The sequence below is a fragment of the Lathyrus oleraceus genome, chromosome 4 (genome assembly GCF_024323335.1).
Source record: "Lathyrus oleraceus cultivar Zhongwan6 chromosome 4, CAAS_Psat_ZW6_1.0, whole genome shotgun sequence".
Taxonomy (NCBI): Eukaryota; Viridiplantae; Streptophyta; class Magnoliopsida; order Fabales; family Fabaceae; genus Lathyrus; species Lathyrus oleraceus.
In genome coordinates this window covers 63,099,023-63,116,731 of record NC_066582.1, presented here as the reverse complement: position 1 = coordinate 63,116,731, position 17,709 = coordinate 63,099,023, and the positions used below count along the sequence as shown (strand labels likewise).

The 17,709-nt window shown below is 34.3% G+C and overlaps 1 protein-coding gene and 1 pseudogene across 1 annotated transcript; both read right to left on the bottom strand.

Annotated features, from left to right (window-relative positions):
• Positions 1-421: 421 nt before the first annotated feature.
• Positions 422-2,139, bottom strand: LOC127073351 (CASP-like protein 1D2). The gene is made up of 3 exons (XM_051014505.1): positions 1,649-2,139; positions 968-1,094; positions 422-881 (listed from the first exon to the last, which is right to left on the bottom strand). The coding sequence occupies exons 1-3, from the start codon at positions 1,861-1,863 to the stop codon at positions 657-659; spliced, it is 567 nt and encodes a 188-aa protein (XP_050870462.1). The 5' UTR covers positions 1,864-2,139; the 3' UTR covers positions 422-656.
• A 3,249-nt stretch (positions 2,140-5,388) lies between these two features.
• Positions 5,389-7,693, bottom strand: LOC127136030 (uncharacterized; annotated as a pseudogene).
• Between the last annotated feature and the right edge of the window lie 10,016 nt (positions 7,694-17,709).

The following is a 17,709-nucleotide window of genomic DNA, read 5'->3' as shown; positions in this document are numbered from 1 at the left end:
TTGTTTAAAAAAGTGTCATATCCAATTGTTTCACTTGTTGTGGCTAATGCATTGTTTGTGTAAGTAAAACACTTATTTTATGGTTAAAATTTTCAAAACCAAATGAGTTGTGGAATTTGCATTCATTTCAAACAACTTTGCCTCAGTGACATGGCCATTTTAAATGCAGGCTGGGAAAAACTGTCATAACAACTGTTAAAAAGTATAAGTTAGCATTAGGGGAAGGTTAGAAATCAGAATGCTCTTGCAGAGGAGTAAATTTATCACATGGAACTTGGCATCATTTCCTTCTCTAACATGATATGGTACAAGTTTTTAATCGTGTCATGATTATTGATAGAAATGCTGTTAAGTGTGGCTAATTTATCATTGGTATTAGTTATAGACCTTTCTTCACACTATAGTTGGTTGGTTTGCACAATTACAGCCCAAATCATTCATCATATGAACATTAATTAACAAATGTAACATACAACTGTGTTCCTCGGTAGAAAACACACATTTACAAAAACAATGATCAATTCAACACAAAGCAAACATGATTCCCAAACATATAAATCAATTACACATTAATAAAATTACAAACACACTAACTAATCACTTCTCAAACAATTTAACAATGAAGATCTATAAATGATCCACCACACTCTTTGAATCTACTTAGGAACTCTGCTATGAATGCTGTAAGCTGAAATCCAAATGAGCAAAAGTGTAACAATGCTACCAACCAATCCCATTGCAACAGATGCACCAACATGCCTACAGAATTTGTCATATATGTTGCAAATTTTATTCCAATTAGTATGTTTGTTTCCCTTCAAACCCAAATACGCCACACCTCCCGCTGTGCCTGTTGCTGAGGCCAATATCCCCAACATCACCTGCAACAGAATCATTGATATTGTCAAAAGATGAACAATAGCACTATAAAAAGAATTTAAAAGGTTTTAATCGATTGATTAATTACCGCGTCCCAGAAGATTAATTGCAGGAGAAGTTTGGTTTTAAGGTTCGGCTTTCGGATTGCGGAGAGTGATACAAGAGTTGTAATGATACTGTAAAGTCCAGAAACAGAAAATGCAGCCACAAAATATCTGTGTGGATTCACAAATATATAATAATGATAAATTAGTTACAAATTGATAAAAAAAACAATTCATATCAATGAGAATAAGCTATTATTAGTATGGTGGGAATTCAAAAACATAAAGTGGTATTTAAACTAAGTCATCACAGATGAATTTTCTTCCTTATAGCCTTCAAAAAAATAGTTGTTTAGTCACAACTAGTCAAGTTTGAAATGCTAGCAAGTTCAACAAAATAAGATAAATCTATAGCTAAAGCTTAAGAAGCGGTTTGAAAATTTCTTGAATGCATCTGAAGCGCTGACACCTCTAAAAATCTGTGTCTGTGTCAGTATGCATGCTTGAAACCAACACCGACACTTATGATTATATTTAAATGATTACTGACGTGGATGTGTCAGTCCTATCGTGTTTCTGGTGTCAATGAATGATAACTTGCATGTTTATATGGAAAAATACATAGAGAAAGCAAAGTCAAACAAATTAAATATGAGGTGTGTTAGGATCTTATTATAGAATTAATTTGAAATTAGAATAACTCTACTCATACTCATGCAACTTACACAAAAGCTGGTGAATATCTGAACTTGGCTGGGAGTGGCAGAGGGAGATATTCAGTTTGATTACCAGTAACCATCACCAAAACTGCTGCCAATGATGCTGCAAACAACAGAAGCCTTAGGATCAAATCAAACTTGAAGTAATCAACACCGCCGGAACTCGAAACCGGAACCGGAGTTGAAGATGATTTGTACTCAGGATCACCAGTAGAAGCCATGTCTTAATAATTGGTTATATCAGTTTGGTTTCAATATATGAGATATATTTATAGAATTGGTGGCTATGTAGTAGCTAAGGATAAGGATAGTTGAACAATGAACAAGTTTACAAACATATAAATAGATAGATATTGACTTGTAGGGTATCCTGAAAAAACAAGAAAGGTGTATAAACATGCAATTTAATTAAGTAGAAGCTTTCTAGACGCTAGAGTTGATTTTGATTTTTGAAGTTTGAATAAAATTGTGTTCGTTGACGTGTGTGTATGTATGTGAATATGATATATAATATGGGGAGTTACTTTATTTCAAAGGTTCACACATGTGAAACTTTTGGGTGCCAGCTTTATGATTTGGGTTGTTGTGATCTTGTTGAATTTGGATTTGGATGGATGACATGGGGTCATAGTCATATGAAGATAAAATTATTTAGGTAACGTCCATTATTTACCTTTTGATATGCTTATTAAAGTTAAATTATATATATCATTTGGAGTGTTTTTTTTAGCTTGGTTCCTAACTTGTTCGTGGAAAATATGATTGAAAATTGTCTTATATGGCAATGATATAGAAAAACATAAAAGAAATATCTAATTTTGTATTTGAAATAGTAGGACTATATCAACTTTGTTCTATATTTTCGAAATTTTAAAATGATTTTTGAAACTGTTAGTCAAATTCATTTATTAAATATTCTTTACCAACTATTATAATTTTTTTTTACATAAACATCAAGGTGATTAAAGGGGGCGCCAAAGGAATCATATAAACAATGTTATCTTTCAACAAAGGAATGTGATCAAATCAAAATTGTTTATTCAAATATATAAGAGTTGCGGATTTGAATTCTCATAAGAGAATCTTACAATCATTCACTATTGGATCTATGGCAAAAAAAAGATGAAGAGAGTTTTTAAGAGATAGATGGCAAAAAGGACATGAAACATGAACTATTATAATAATATAAAATATTGGGAGTAACTTAACACACAATTCATCGAGCATAAAGAGGAATGGATGAATTTAGAATGACTTAGAATAAAATTAGGCGAAATAATGCATTTAATAAATATTATGCCAAAATAACTTAATTACAATACAATTGATAGAGAGTTTAATTAATGGTTATTAATTAAAATATTTAAATTAGTATTTTAATATATTAGTTTAGATTCATTGTTATAATGTTCTAGAAGTTTTTTTAGGTCCTTGTGATTGTGCCAATTGGATGGCTAAGATATGTTTAGAGTAGTATTTTAAGTGTACTGTTTTATTTGTATTGAAATCAATCAAATCAAAAGAATATTTTATTTTATCCTTTTTATCTTCTTGTTTTTTTAGTTTAAATTTTTACAACATTTTCATAGTTTGTTAGGATTTTCGTTCTAGCACTTTAACACCGACCTTCTTAATTTTGATCTTCTAATCTTTTCATTCACATTGATCTTTTGAGACTTTCAAATCTTATTTTCTTCAATGGATTAATTAAATTATCGGTAAGTTGTAGCTCACTCTTGCAATATTTAATTTTCAACTTCTCTTTGCCAACTTAATCTCTTAAGAAATGATATTTTCTTTCTGTATGTTTGTTTCTACCATGGATCATTGGATGGTTTGCTATATCAATTGTTGATTTGTTGTCAACTAACAATTTGATCTTCACACGTTCACTTAAATTCAACTCTTCCAATAAAATTTCAATCCATAATGTTTGGCAGGTTGCATAGGAAACTGCAACATATTCCGCTTCACATGATGATATAACCATTATTTATTGCTTCTTTGAGCTCCATGAGATTGGAGCTTCTCCAATCATGAATAAGTAACCAACTGCACTCTTTTTGTCATTTTGATCTTCTCCCTAATCTGAGTCAGAGTTTCAATGAGCATTTGTCTTCATTCTTGCATTTTCTGATATGGCATGCATTAGTATACAATGACCTTTAGTACCTTTAATGTATCTAAGAATTCTCTTGGCTGCAAGTAAATGGCGTAATCTTTGTTTCTCAATAAATCTTCTTACCAAGTCAACATTATGACAAATATCAAGTCTCGTGTTGCATAAATATCTTATGGACCAATGATTTGCATGTACAAAGTTTCTTCTGCAAGTTCATCATCTAAGTTCTTCTTCAACTTGATGTATGATTAATTGCAGGGTTGCAATTGCACATCTTGAATTTCTTCAAGATATCTTCTGCATATTTCTTCAGATGCAAGAAAACTCCAAACTTTGTATTCACAACTTCCATTCCTAGAAAATATGCCAAGTTTTCTAGATATGAAATTTCAAATTCATTCTCCATGCTAGATTTGAACCTTGTCAATTTAATTTCATTTAAACTCGTGACTAACATATCATCCACATATAGATATAGCATAATTTGACGTTGCTTATTTGTACCTTTCACATACACTTAATGTTCTGATGTGCACTTTTTGAATCCTAGATTGATTAAGAGGATGCCAATTCTTTTGTTTCATGCTCTAGGTGTCTTCAATCCATATAGTGTCTTTCTCATCTTATACACATTTTTTTCTTGTCCTTTGACCTTAAACCTGGTGGTTATTTGTCATTAACCTCACCCTCTAGTAGTCCATTAGGAAAAGCTAACTTCACATCCAACTGATGCATCTTCCTCCGTTTATATGTTGCAATGACAACCACAAGTATTATTGTTTCAAGATTGAAATTTGAGCATATGCCCCATTGAAGTTGAAGTTAGCGGAAATATACCTGAACGTATCACACGCTTGAACATACAACAGAGTCGTCATCAAACTTTATTTATTCCCGAAGGAAAGGGAAAATATTGATAAAACCCGGGGGAAAGGGATATGCTGGGTAAGGAAGTCGGTTATGCAAGGGGAAGGTATTAGCACCCCAAACATCCATGATACTCCATGGGAACCATTTTGATTGTTCTCGCTCGAATGAGTATTATCTAAAGATTACTCGCAAAAGAATGGGAAAGGAATTAAATAGATAAGGTGCTCGGTGAGGATTGGGGCCCTCGTGCCTACGTATCCTCATAGTGCAATGAGGAATTCAGAGCTCCGTAGTTCAAAGAACTAATGGTGGAAGGTGAAAAGAAGTGTGATCAAAGTATAGTCTAAACAAAAGGATTGAGTTTTGAACTCCAACAAGGGTGAAAACATGAACCAAAGAGTAAAGTGGATATTACCAGTACGTGGGCTAGCATGGTTACCGCTATAGGGTAATTCCGAAAAGACGAAGAAATAGGTGTTTGGGCACAATCCTAAATATCTCTTGGTTCACAAGGGGATGCAAGAAGGAGCACAAAGAGGTAGTGTATTTGGCTCAAAGATACCTGATATATCACATGGAGTGAGTGAAGGTAGAATACGAATGTATCATGGAGATGAACGAAATGAAGTAACCAAGGTCACAAAATTGAATATTTGGTGATAAGTGACCGAAGAAGTGTAATTTGAAACCGAAAGGTGAAAGTGTATTGGAATCCATAAGAGAAATGGAATTTATATCATAGAGGGAAACAACTTCAACCGATACGTGGACTAGCATGGTTACCACTATCTAATATTTAGCCAAAAAAATAAGGAATTAAATATTTGAGCACAAGCCAAACAACTCTAGGTGGAAATGCGGATTTTTCGCTAGGCGTCCTAAAAGGGTGTATATGAAATTCCAAAGAAAAACTATATTTCGATGTCAAAGGAATGATATGTCACTGGGTGAACGATTTATGATCGAAGGTAGATAATGGATAGTGAAAGGTATGAATGGTGCCCTAAGACGGAAGGAGGAACAATCTAGTCTCAATAATTCAACTTGAGAAAACTCTGAAGGATAAAATTGAGCTAAACGAATCAGCCTCTCCTTATCAAATGCAGAAAATGAATCTCTTGGACTTAAACAAGCAACACAAAGGAGCAACTCAGTATTCACTTCTGTAAAATGATTGTTCAACTCTTGAAGTTGTCGATCAATCACTTCATAAAACAATCCAACTTGAAAATGGTGTAAATTAGATACTTTCTCCATTTTTCTCTGACTTTTTTTTGTGTCGGTTGAAAAGTGTCATCCATATCTGGAATGTCAATATCATTATGCTCACAAAATAATGAAACATCATTCAACAAAGAATCCCAACCATTATCTCTTATAGTTTGTAGCCTTATTTTGGACACTTTTACTAACTTCATAGCATTTACAATATCTTGATCACTTCTTTGTAATGCTTGAGATAAATCATGTGTAATTCCTAAAACTATTTTCATCAAGTGCAAGATGAAAATAAATTCAAAAGATTGCATATAATTCATCAACATTAATGCTTCACCTTTTTTTATCTAAATCGGTTCCATCTTCCTCAACCATTTCTAGCACATCAATCATAGAAGAGAATAAAGAAACTATACTAAGTAATATACCATAATGTGAGCTCCATCTTGTTTCCCCTGCCTTCTTAATTGTCATTTCTTGATTCAAGCCACGCCCACTAGAGATTTCTCCATGTTCTAATGCTTGTTTCACCTTTGTAGCTTGAATTTCACGAAGAATATCTCGGCGCTTACATGATTCTCCAACAACTTTATACAAATTAGCAACCAAATTAAAAAATAAAGCAATTTTAGAATGCTTTTTGCTAATGTGACAAGAGCTAATTGGAGTTGATGGGCAAAACAATGAATAAAAAATGCAGAACAATTCTCTTTAAAAATCAAGCTTTTTAGACCATTGTATTCACCCTGCATATTACTTGCTCCATCATAGCCTTATCCACATATCCTTGACAAACTTAATCCATATTTTGCAAATAATGACTCCAAACCCGATTTCAATGTTAGAGCACTAGTATTTAAAACATGAACAACAGCAAGAAAACGCTCAATAACTTTTCCTTCATTATTTACATAACGTATAACCACAACCATTTGCTCCTTCACCGATATATCACGAGATTCATCAATTAAAATAGCAAATAAATCATCTCCAAGATCATCCAGTATAACTTGAGTAGTGACCGTTGCAGCAGCTTTAACAATATCCTTTTGAATATCAGGAGATGTTAACTTAAGATTTCCACGACAGTTTTTCCAAACTTTATAAATATCTTCATTATGGTTAACAAGAAAATTCATAAGTTCAAGAAAATTTCCCTTATTTCTGGATTAAATTGACTCATCATCACCACGAAAAGCTAAACCTTGTGCTAATAAATATCGAATGCAATCAATTATACCTGTCAAATGAATTTAGCAGTCCTCTTTAATTTGATTGGATTATTTACACAAGACACCTTCAATGTGTTGCTTTTGTTTCATTAGAGCTTTACAATTTCTCCATGCTTGATTATGAGAGCTATTTACATCTCCAATATGAACTCGAAACCTTTCACTTTTTTTCCAATTTGTAAAGCCTTATGTTATAAAGGCATCACCGCAACCTTTATGTTCTTCAAGATGTGACCTCATAAGATAACAACATAAACAAAATGCAGCATCCTCACTTTGACTATATTCAAACCAACTATCCTAATTTAAATACCAATCCAAATTAAACTTACGAAAGGTATCTCCAAATTTTCTTTGTGGAAAAATAATTTCTTTTGGTTGACAAGGACCCTTTTGCAAATAATATCTTCTAATTTTATCTCTATCACTTGGATGATAATCTGACATTTTTTACCTTAAACCGGGATTGTTAGGAAATTTTTCCAATTCAAACTGCAAAAATCTTTTTTTCATGGGAGGATCCAGTTTGGGGCTTCGACGTTCATTAAGTGTTTGAGGATTAGGAGTTGATGATTGCTCTGTTGCTTTTCTTTTGAAATATTTTTCCATTGCTTATTACTAAAAACAAAACAAAAAATCATAATTAAAATCATATTCAGAAAATTCATAATAATACTATAAAATTGATACAAACACAACAATTTCAAACAAACACTACAAAACTCTAAAAATAAATTTTCTGCCATTAACACAATCTCAACCTTAATAAAGTAATAGTATATATTTTACTCTTACTACAATAATAAAAATAAATTATAAATTCATAAAGATTAAAATTTAAAAAAATTATCTTTTAAAAGATCAACAATTGAGAAGAAGCTAGAAACAGAAAGACACTTTATAGTGAGAGAATAAGGAGCGGGAGAAAGAAGAATATGAAAAATGGTTTGTTTCTATTTGGAAAGAGTAAAAGAGAATTAATAGGAATATGAAAAAAAATAAGAGTTAAATTTTTTAATTTTATTTAAAGAATTTAATTTATTTTAAATGCATATGGATGTGTGTGATACTCCAAATCATTTTATTAAGTGGGGACATTATTAATTTTTCTTCCTAATTTTTAGGATATTAAATTATTAATATATTATTTATATTATTAAATATTAATCAAAGAAGAATGTGGTGTGGGCATGGGCCCATCCTTTCTTCTTAATACCTTTGTCCCTATATATATATATATATATATATATATATATATATATATATATATATATATATATATATATATATATATATATATATATATATATATATAGAGAGAGAGAGAGAGAGAGAGAGAGAGAGAGAGAGAGAGAGAGAGAGAGAGAGAGAGAGAGAGAGAGAGAGAGAGAGAGAGAGAGAGAGAGAGAGAGAGAGAGAGAGAGAGAGAGAGAGAGAGAGAGAGAGAGAGAGAGAGAGAGAGAGAGAGAGAGAGAGAGAGAGAGAGAGAGAGAAGCGAAGCGAAGTTATCAACCTTTCCCTTAGAATAAGTGTCACTCTCTTAACAAAATCCTAACAACGATCTCTTCCACATGCAGCGAACTCGTCCTTATTAGCATCTTCAAACTTAACGGTAATCAAGTTCATATGATTTCTCTTTCATCTTCTTCTTCATATGCTTTCTTCCATACTATTGATACATTTTCTTCCTTTTTTCTCAAAACAAAACCTTAACATTTCTCTCTTCTAATGTAGCAAACTCGTCCTGATAACCTTCTCCAAATTAAAAGATAATATTTTCCATTAACTTTCTTACATTTTTCATATATGTTTCATGTATGACACTAGTTCTTCTTAAAAAGCGTTGTTTTTATTTAACATGATTTACTTCCTTTTTGGGTCATGTTTTTGTTTATGTTAATGCTAGTTTATGTTTTCAAAATAGGTTAACATTTTGAAAACTGTTTATATTTTGAAATATGGTTCATGAGAACTCATACTATGAGTGTGGTTCATAAATAGTTTAATTTGTGTTGTTATGGAGAAACAGTATAAGAAGTATGAAGCTATTTTGGAAGCTTCATCAAACTTGTATTTTTTCTTCATAGCAACACACAGTTGTAAGACCCTAATTTTGACCCTAAGATCCCTCATGGCATCATATCATTGCTCAATGCATTTGCCTCAAGGATCATAGCATGTGTGGCTCCTTAACCCTTGGGTTGAGACTTGTGTGAGTTGGTTTGAGACCACCAAGCATGATTGAATTGTATATTATTGCTTTTCTTATATTGTTTACTAACCAAAAGCACAAAAATATGTCACTAACCTTTTGTTTTGAAGCTCAAGTGATCATGTGCTCACCATGCTCCTAGGAGGCTCATATGCTCAATAAAGTGGCTCAATGAAGATGAAAGCAAGCATGACAATGGTCCATAAAGCTCCCAAACATCATATATGTCTCCCAAGTATCTCAATTTTCCAATTTGATCAAGATAAACCAAGGGGCTTAAGGATTGTTTCCCAAGGAAACCCTAATTCAACTATGCATTGACTGTGCCTTGCTCATGAAGCAACCTCAGCCTATGATCAAATTCAATAAAGGTAAGTTCTTTAATTCATTATTATATGAATATATAAGCCTATGTGAGTACTCTCAATCATTTATTCATCAAGATTTGAAGTTTGGCCTTGAGAAGTTGACCAGTCAAGTCATCTGACCAAACTGAGGATCACTAAGACCTAACTTTTGATGTGTTTGTCAAATGAATATGACCCCAAGAGAAAATATGTTCTTAAGAACCATATAAACAACTTTCATGTTCATAAAAAAATCCATTTGAAACTTGGAAGATCATAATTCATTTCAAAACATTATAGGTCATTTTGACTGAAACCCTAATTTTAGGTCAACTTCCCAAGGACATAACTTCCTTATTTTTTATGATTTTTAGGTGAGACCAATTGCATCGGAAATCTTAAGATGTATACTTAAAATGTTATGTTGGACAAAATTTCATAATCCTAAAAGAAACACATGTGATAATACCAAACATTATAGGTCACTTTGGACCAAAACCATTGAAAGTGAAAAATATCCAACTTCAAGTGCCCATAACTTTCTCATCAAAAATACAAATGATGCAAAATTTAAGTCCAAATTGATCATATTGAAAAGATATACAACTTTGATGTTGGAGGTTTTTCTATTTGAGTCCTGCATCATTTAAACAGAAGGGCTAGAAGTTGGTCACTTTTGGCAAAAAATTTCAAAGGGAACTTATACATGTTTTGTACCTCAAACTTCAAGGCCAGTTTTCATAAATTTCGAAACTCCAAATGGATTTTTGCCCAACATAGCTTTTGTTCCTTATGTCAAGACCTTTCCAACCATTACTCACATGCCTATGTTTGGATTTTCTATGTGTGACTTTCGAAGAGGTGCATATTTATGTCCAATTATGCATTTCACTTTGAATCTTCATGCACAAGCAAACACAAGGCCAATTGCACGTCCATTTCACTTCAGAATGATCATGCGCACAAGTATTTCCCTTCTTTGCTTGTAGCTCAGCTTGTGATTACACTCAATTTTGGGCCTCACATGCGCCTGTACAGGCCTATGCATGGACGACCCAATGATCATGCGCACGAGTATTTCCCTTCTTTGCTTGCAGCTCAGCTATAAATACATGCTCTCCTTCATTCAAATCTCAACCTTAAGGCAATCTGAAGCTCTACTGAAATCAAAACCCAACCATACTCAAAGGAATTCTGATTTTTATTTCTCAATTTCAAACTTGAATTTCAACACAATCAGTTGATCTTCAAGTTTCAATTCCTAAGCCTTGCATCCTCATCATCTCTTGATCAAATTGGAAGCAAGAGTTTGAGTAGATCGTACTGCACAAAGCTGCTCTTCAAAGGTAGATCACTCATCTGTTTTGATCTGAATCTCATCATACAATGTGAATTGCTTGTGTTCAAACCGTTTTCTGAAGTCCTCGAGCAAGAGGCAGGCCAGTGGTGGTCTTGATTTCATGTTTTAAAGCATTTCAGTTTGCACACCTTGAATTTCAAGCTCAGATTTCTCACTTGATAGAAATCTTAAGGACAATCCAAGGTTACAGGGGTGATGTACATCACCCCAACTTCATTTTGGTACCTGGCTCGTGCATTTTGGTTGAGGTTCAAAAACCTACAATTGGTGGCCGGAGTTGGTTGGTCCACCGGAGAAGATGGTGGTTTCCACCACCATCCCCACGTGGATGACTCCAAGCCCTTGGATCTGTTTTAAATGTTCTAATCTCAGCCATGTGTGTTGTTGACTTATTTTAATACCTCATGTTGCGCGCTTGACTCAAGACTATGGTATGCCAGCGCTTCTGATCCATTGGATTTAGCCACGTCATTTAGTGAAAGCCATCCAAGCGCTGCTGATTTTTCTCATTTTCTATTTTCTGTTTTATTTTCTTTTAATTCCATTTATTTTCAAAAATTCATAACTATTTTATTTGAAGTCATAAAAATATGAGACCAGTGGCAAAAAATTTCTTGAAAAATCTAGTTTCATAATCTGATTTTTAATTATTTTTGTGACTTCATTTAATATTTTTTGTGAATTATTTTGTTTTTAATAGTTTTTAATTCATTTTAAATACTCTTTGATATCCAAAAATTCCAAAAATATTTTCTTAACACATATGGATCATGATAAGTCTATGAAAAATATTCTCATCAATTTCTTAATTGATTTAAGATTTATTTGAGATTTTAATTGATTTGTGTTATTTTTCATTGTTTTTAATTGATTTTAAATGGTTTCTGTTTTCAAAAAATATTGAGAAAATTTGTCAAACCTTGTTTGACCATGTTAGACCTATGATGATTCAATTGGACTTTTTGAAGTTGATTTGAATTGAATTTGAGGTTTGACCATATTTTGTTCATTTTAATTTTGCATTTATTTTAATTCCAAAAATACCAAAAAATATGTTTGACTTTGTTGACTTCTAATCTTCATTTTTCTTCTGTTTTACCTTGGTTGATGATGATTTACTTCACATTTGATCATTGTGTTTTGTTTATATCATTTGAATTTTCCTTTTATTCATTTCATTTCATCTTCATCTTATTTCTTTTTCTTTTAGCGAATGAGTTAATGATTTGTGGTTAGTCTTGACATATGAGAGGCTTAACCTTCTTTGATCCAAATAAAACTCAACTTGATCAAAGATCAAGTGAGTTGCTTTGTGTCCAAGATAGGTTGCTTCTTGGTCAAGCAAAGAACCTAAAATCCATACAAGGCATTTCTTCTTTTCTTTTGGTATGGCAAGTTGTAGGAGCTTGGCTTACTAGTCATGATCTCTAACTTGTGTTTATTTGCCTATAGTTTTATTGACCGGCCTCAGATAGGTGTGACTACTACATTAGTCCACTTACGATTGCTTAACATAGCGCTAAATTGTCTTATGACACACTAACATTAACCATTAACTACTAACTTTAATTCAAGCATTTAATTTCTTGGAATTTACTTTAATGAAATTTACTTTCTTGCTCATTTGTTCATATTACCTTTTCACTTTGCTCACTTGAGCTCATATTTTATGTTTATGCCATTTTCCTTTTGCTCATTTGAGCTCATTATTGTATATAAATATATCGTTGCTTTGTGTTTGTTTTGTCTTTGTTTGTGTGAACCCAATGCAAAAAGGAGAAAGGACTTAGAATTAGGATCTTACCTATGCTTAAAGAAGTTCAAGAGCAACTAGGTCTCATGTCTTTAGAATGCTAAATTTGTTGAAGAGCAACTAGGCCTCATGCCTTTAGAATGCTAAATCTTAAAGTTGAATTCAAAGGACCCCTAATCTAAACTCATTCTTTGTCCATTCCTCTTATTGTGTTGTGAACTTTTTTGATGTTTGTTCTTGTATGATAGGGATTCCATCTTGAGATAGTAAGAAGGACCATTGTCATGAGTAACCAAGTTAAGAGAGACAAGCCAAATGGAAATCCTAGGAGCTTGAATATAATATTTGTTTGATTGCTTGAGTGATTGCTAAGTCCAAAGGAAAGGACCATCTTGAATCATCTTTATGATTTCAAGAAAAGGAACTCCAAGGGTTTTATCTCTTCTCTTATCTTTGCATGTTTAGGATTAACCCTTCTCTTCTTCTCTCCACTCTAACCCAAGCCAAACTCATTTTGTGCAAACTTTGACTTTGTTTTCAAATTAGAAACCTAGGCATTATGCCTTTGATTTTTCAAACTCTTTTTACTAATACTTATTTTGAATGAATCTTAAGTCAACTTTGACTTCATTTTGTGAATACTTCTAATTTGTAAATACAACTCACCTCAAGTTGTTTTTGTGGTTCCAATGGCCACCTTTGTTAAACTTTTTCATAAACATTAGTCATTAGGTTTGAGTTATCATAGTGGTTGATGTAAACCTCACCTTATCCTTAGTGATTGGACTACAAGTCTTCCATACTTATTATAGGGTGGATCCCTCACTAGTATGTTGAAGCTCTCCTCACATGGTGGATTGTTGGTTTAGGTTGAGTTTTCTCCATTTGATAACAAAAGACCTTAAGGCTTTTGATCAAATTAATTCATCAATTTTTTTTGAGATTTTTACCCCGAACTACGAGGTTTTGATCCTACCTTTGTGATGGTATGTAGGCAATGGGTTCATCCATTCAAACAACAAAATTGTAAATATGTATATTCTTTTCTCATCTCCCCAATCTTGTTTGCACAAATCTTTTCAAAAATACCAACCTACAATACACATTTGCAAAAAGGGCTCCCTTAGAGTACTAAGGATGTTTTGGGTGCTTAAAACCTTCCCATTTCATAACCAACCCCCTTACCCAGATCTCTGACAATTTTATTAGTTTTTCATTTGATAAAACTTCTTACTTGGTTTTTGTTCACTTTCTAACCTTTCCTTTGGATAAATAGAAGTGCGGTGGCGACTCGAATTGTATGCTTACTTTTAATTTAGTCAATAAATCTAAAGGTAACGAATACCCCGCTACAACAGTATATCAACTTCAGATTATTCCATGAATATTTTCGATAAAAGGTAGTTGTTGTTGTTTTGTTGATAAATGTTGTTGTCGTTGTTGTTGTTGTTCATAAATGGTTTGTGTTATTGTTGTTGATAAATGTATGTTGTTGATGTTGATAAATGTTGTTATTGTTGATTGTCATACGGTGAACTGACTTTGTGTGTTTTTGCTTTGGAAAGCAAATGTCGCGGATAGCAAGAGTCGCCACCGACTTTTCTTTTATCCAATAAGGAAAGGCGGAAAAGAACAGGAAAGACCTTTGATTAGATTTTGGATTCGGGAGGTACATTATACAAAGGGAAGGTGTTAGCACCCTTTGTATCCATGGTTATCCATGGGCTCTTCATTGCTTAATCACTTATGTTTTTCTCGTCTGAAAAAGTGTGTGAGAGTTGTTTAGCAAATGTTTTGAAAAGAGAGTTTAACTTTGTAATGATTCTTGTACGAATGTATACAAAGTGTTTATCTCGTTTAACTTTGAAAGTTGTTTAGAAAAATATAACTCGGTAATGATTCTAGTACGAATGTATACCAAGTGGTGATTTTCTAAAAGATGTTTTGAAAGGTGTGAGGTGTGAAACGTATTTTAAGTTGTGAGTAAGCATTTAAGAGTTATACCTACCCGAGGTCTTTATAGGTATTTTCTATCCTTATGAGGGTAAAACTGTCCTTACTATTGAGAAGTAAGTAGTCTTATCCTTTGGATGTAAAGGGACATCGTAGGGTCATCGATTGGTCATTGAAGGCAACATTTGTAAGGATACCTTAGCATTCGAAGGGACAATCATCATTTAACCGTAGGCTACAACGAAGGGTCATCGAGGGACAAAATCATATATTCGTAGGCAACATCCGAGGGACTATGATTTATTTTATAGGGACATGACGATTTAATCGAAGGGTCTTTGCTAAGTGTACCCCCACATTCGCGGGACATGACCGTAATACCGTAATACCGTAAGGCAACAAAGAGAGGGCCGAGATCACATATTCAAAGGCAATATTTTATAATCAATTAGGTAATTAGGATGAATCTCCTCATTATAATCAATTAGGTAATTAGGATGAATCTTCTCAAGGGTATCCCACAAATAAAGTGGGATACCAAGCAAGCTACCCTTTCGGGAGTACGTGAACCCTTACAAAATTCAGCAAACATGTCAGAATACCAAATCAGGGTGCAATTGAGAGTTGCACCAAACCAAAAGGAATCGCAACAGTAATAATGTCAGGTAAACAATGCATGGTAATAATAAAACATGTCAGATGGGCAAAGATCAGAACAGAAAAATCAGCGACTGTCATGTTTGCTGCTGCCTCGCCTAGCGAGGGCCTGGCGAACACTCGCTATATGGTCGCTTAGCGATGTGCTAGCGAACGGCTGCGGGTTTTGAATTTCAGAACAGTACGATTTCAGCAAGCTTCACACCCTATGGCATCCATTACAGAGATTACATGGTTAAACATTCGAGATATCCATGCATACTTAAATCCACACGCAAAACTTAAGATATTTTCATGAATTCAATCATAATGCCACATGTAAATTAAGAGTATAAAGCAGTAATGATAGTGCAAACCTGTTTGCAATTGACTTGCAACGTTGAATTGGCAGATCACTCTTGAGGTTGGTGCCGGATTGAGTTGGGCGGAGGTAACCTTCGTGCAGATGAGTTTCCTTCAGGGTTTCCTTTAGGGTTGCTCTGAATTCTCTGGGTTAGCCTCCAGGGTTTGTTGTCTGTGAGTGTTTGCCTTTCTCCTCCCTTTTCGTTCTTCTTTTTTCTGAATGAAGCTCTGGTATTTATAATGATTTCTGTGACCTAATGGGCTCAGAACGAAGCCCAGAATTTCTGGTATTCGCAAGCTTCGCTAGGCGAGTGGTGTAGCGAAGGGTTCGCTAGGCGAAGGATTTGCTCGCCTAGCGAGCATGCCAGTTTGAGCCATTTTCTGGGTTTGGCCACCTGTGAGTTGGGTCTTTGTTCCTTTAAGATCAGTGTCTTGAAACACGAGTTGGAGTGCCTTGAAAAATGCCTTGCAAGATTAACGGGCAAATTTTGGGGTATGACAGCTGCCCCTGTTCAATATTCTTGAACCGAGAGAGTTAGAATGGTATGTACGCCATTCGTGGTCTGGAGGTGGAAGATTATTGAACACTAGAATGACCTAAAAATTTGCACTTGTTAATCGAAAGTTGGTCTTGATGGAGATGGGCTTAAAGATGCCATCCAGGAAGTTTGATGATGAGAGATCAGAATGGATCATACGCTGCTGGGGATAAAGGATCAGAATGGACCATACACTAGATCGTATCTGAATTGCAGAATGAACCGTCTATTAGGCTGCCTCTGGAGAGGTAAAGGTCAGAATGGATCGTATGCTAGATCGTATCTGAGTAGCAGAATGAGTTATCCATTAGGCGGGTGACTTCGCTGGGGATGAAAGATCAGACTGGATCGTACGCTAGATCGTATCTGAGTTGCATAATGAGCCGTACATTAGGCTGTATCTGACGAAGGTAGAATCAGAATAGATCGTATGCTAGATCGTATCTGAGTTGAAGATCCAAATGGGTCATACGTTAGACCGTATTGGAGTTGCAGAATGAGCCGTACGTTAGGCTGTATCTGAAGAAAGTAGTCGTACACTAGACTACACCTCGGAATATACCGTACGCTAGGTAGTATCTGAGGAAGGAAGGTCCAAATGGGTCGTCCGTTAGACCGTATTGGAGTTGCAGAATGAGCCGTACGTTAGGCTGTATCTGAGAAAAGGGTCAGAATGGATCGTACGTTAGATCGTATCCAAGTTGCAGAATGAGCCGTACGTTAGGCTGTATCTGAAGAAAGTAGTCGTACGCTAGACTACACCTCGGAATGTACCGTACGCTAGGTAGTATCTGAGGAATGAAGATCCAAATGGGTCGTACGTTAGACCGTATTGGAGTTGCAGAATGAGCCGTACGTTAGGCTCTATCTGAGAAAAGGGTCAGAATGGATCGTACGTTAGATCGTATCTGAGTTGCAGAATGAGCCGTACGTTAGGCTGTATCTGAAGAAAGTAGTCGTACGCTAGACTACACCTCGGAATGTACCGTATGCTAGGTAGTATCTGAGGAATGAAGATCCAAATGGGTCGTACGTTAGACCGTATTGGAGTAGTTGAAGAAGTCATATGTTGGGCTGAATCAGAATGAACCGTATGTTAGGCTATATCTGATAATATTCGTATATGTTGTATTTGCAATAAATGTCTGGGATGGGCTTAAAGATGCCATCACTAGGAGGATATCAGAATGCTTGTCAGAATGAATGTTCATATGGATTACATCTGAAAGATGTATCTGAACCTTGAATGTAATCAATAAGAGTATCCATCTGAATGGATCTTTATTTTGACTGTATCAGGAGGATAATTAACCTGAAAAATAAAGTTAGCTTCATGCCATGTCATGATGCATGAGATGTTTTATGCTTTCGAAAATAAACGCGAACATTGTATGCATGCGTATGCTGTGAAATGATGTAATGAATTATGCGTGGGGAAAATAAATCCCAATATTCTGGTTGG

Coding starts and splice junctions, on each gene's coding strand:
- LOC127073351 (XM_051014505.1), bottom strand. CDS start 1,863: ATGGCTTCTACTGGTGATCCTGAGTACAAATCATCTTCAACTCCGGTT. Junction 1,095..1,648: donor AGATATTCACCAGCTTTTGT/GTAAGTTGCATG, acceptor GAATCCACACAG/ATATTTTGTGGCTGCATTTT. Junction 882..967: donor AATTAATCTTCTGGGACGCG/GTAATTAATCAA, acceptor ATTCTGTTGCAG/GTGATGTTGGGGATATTGGC.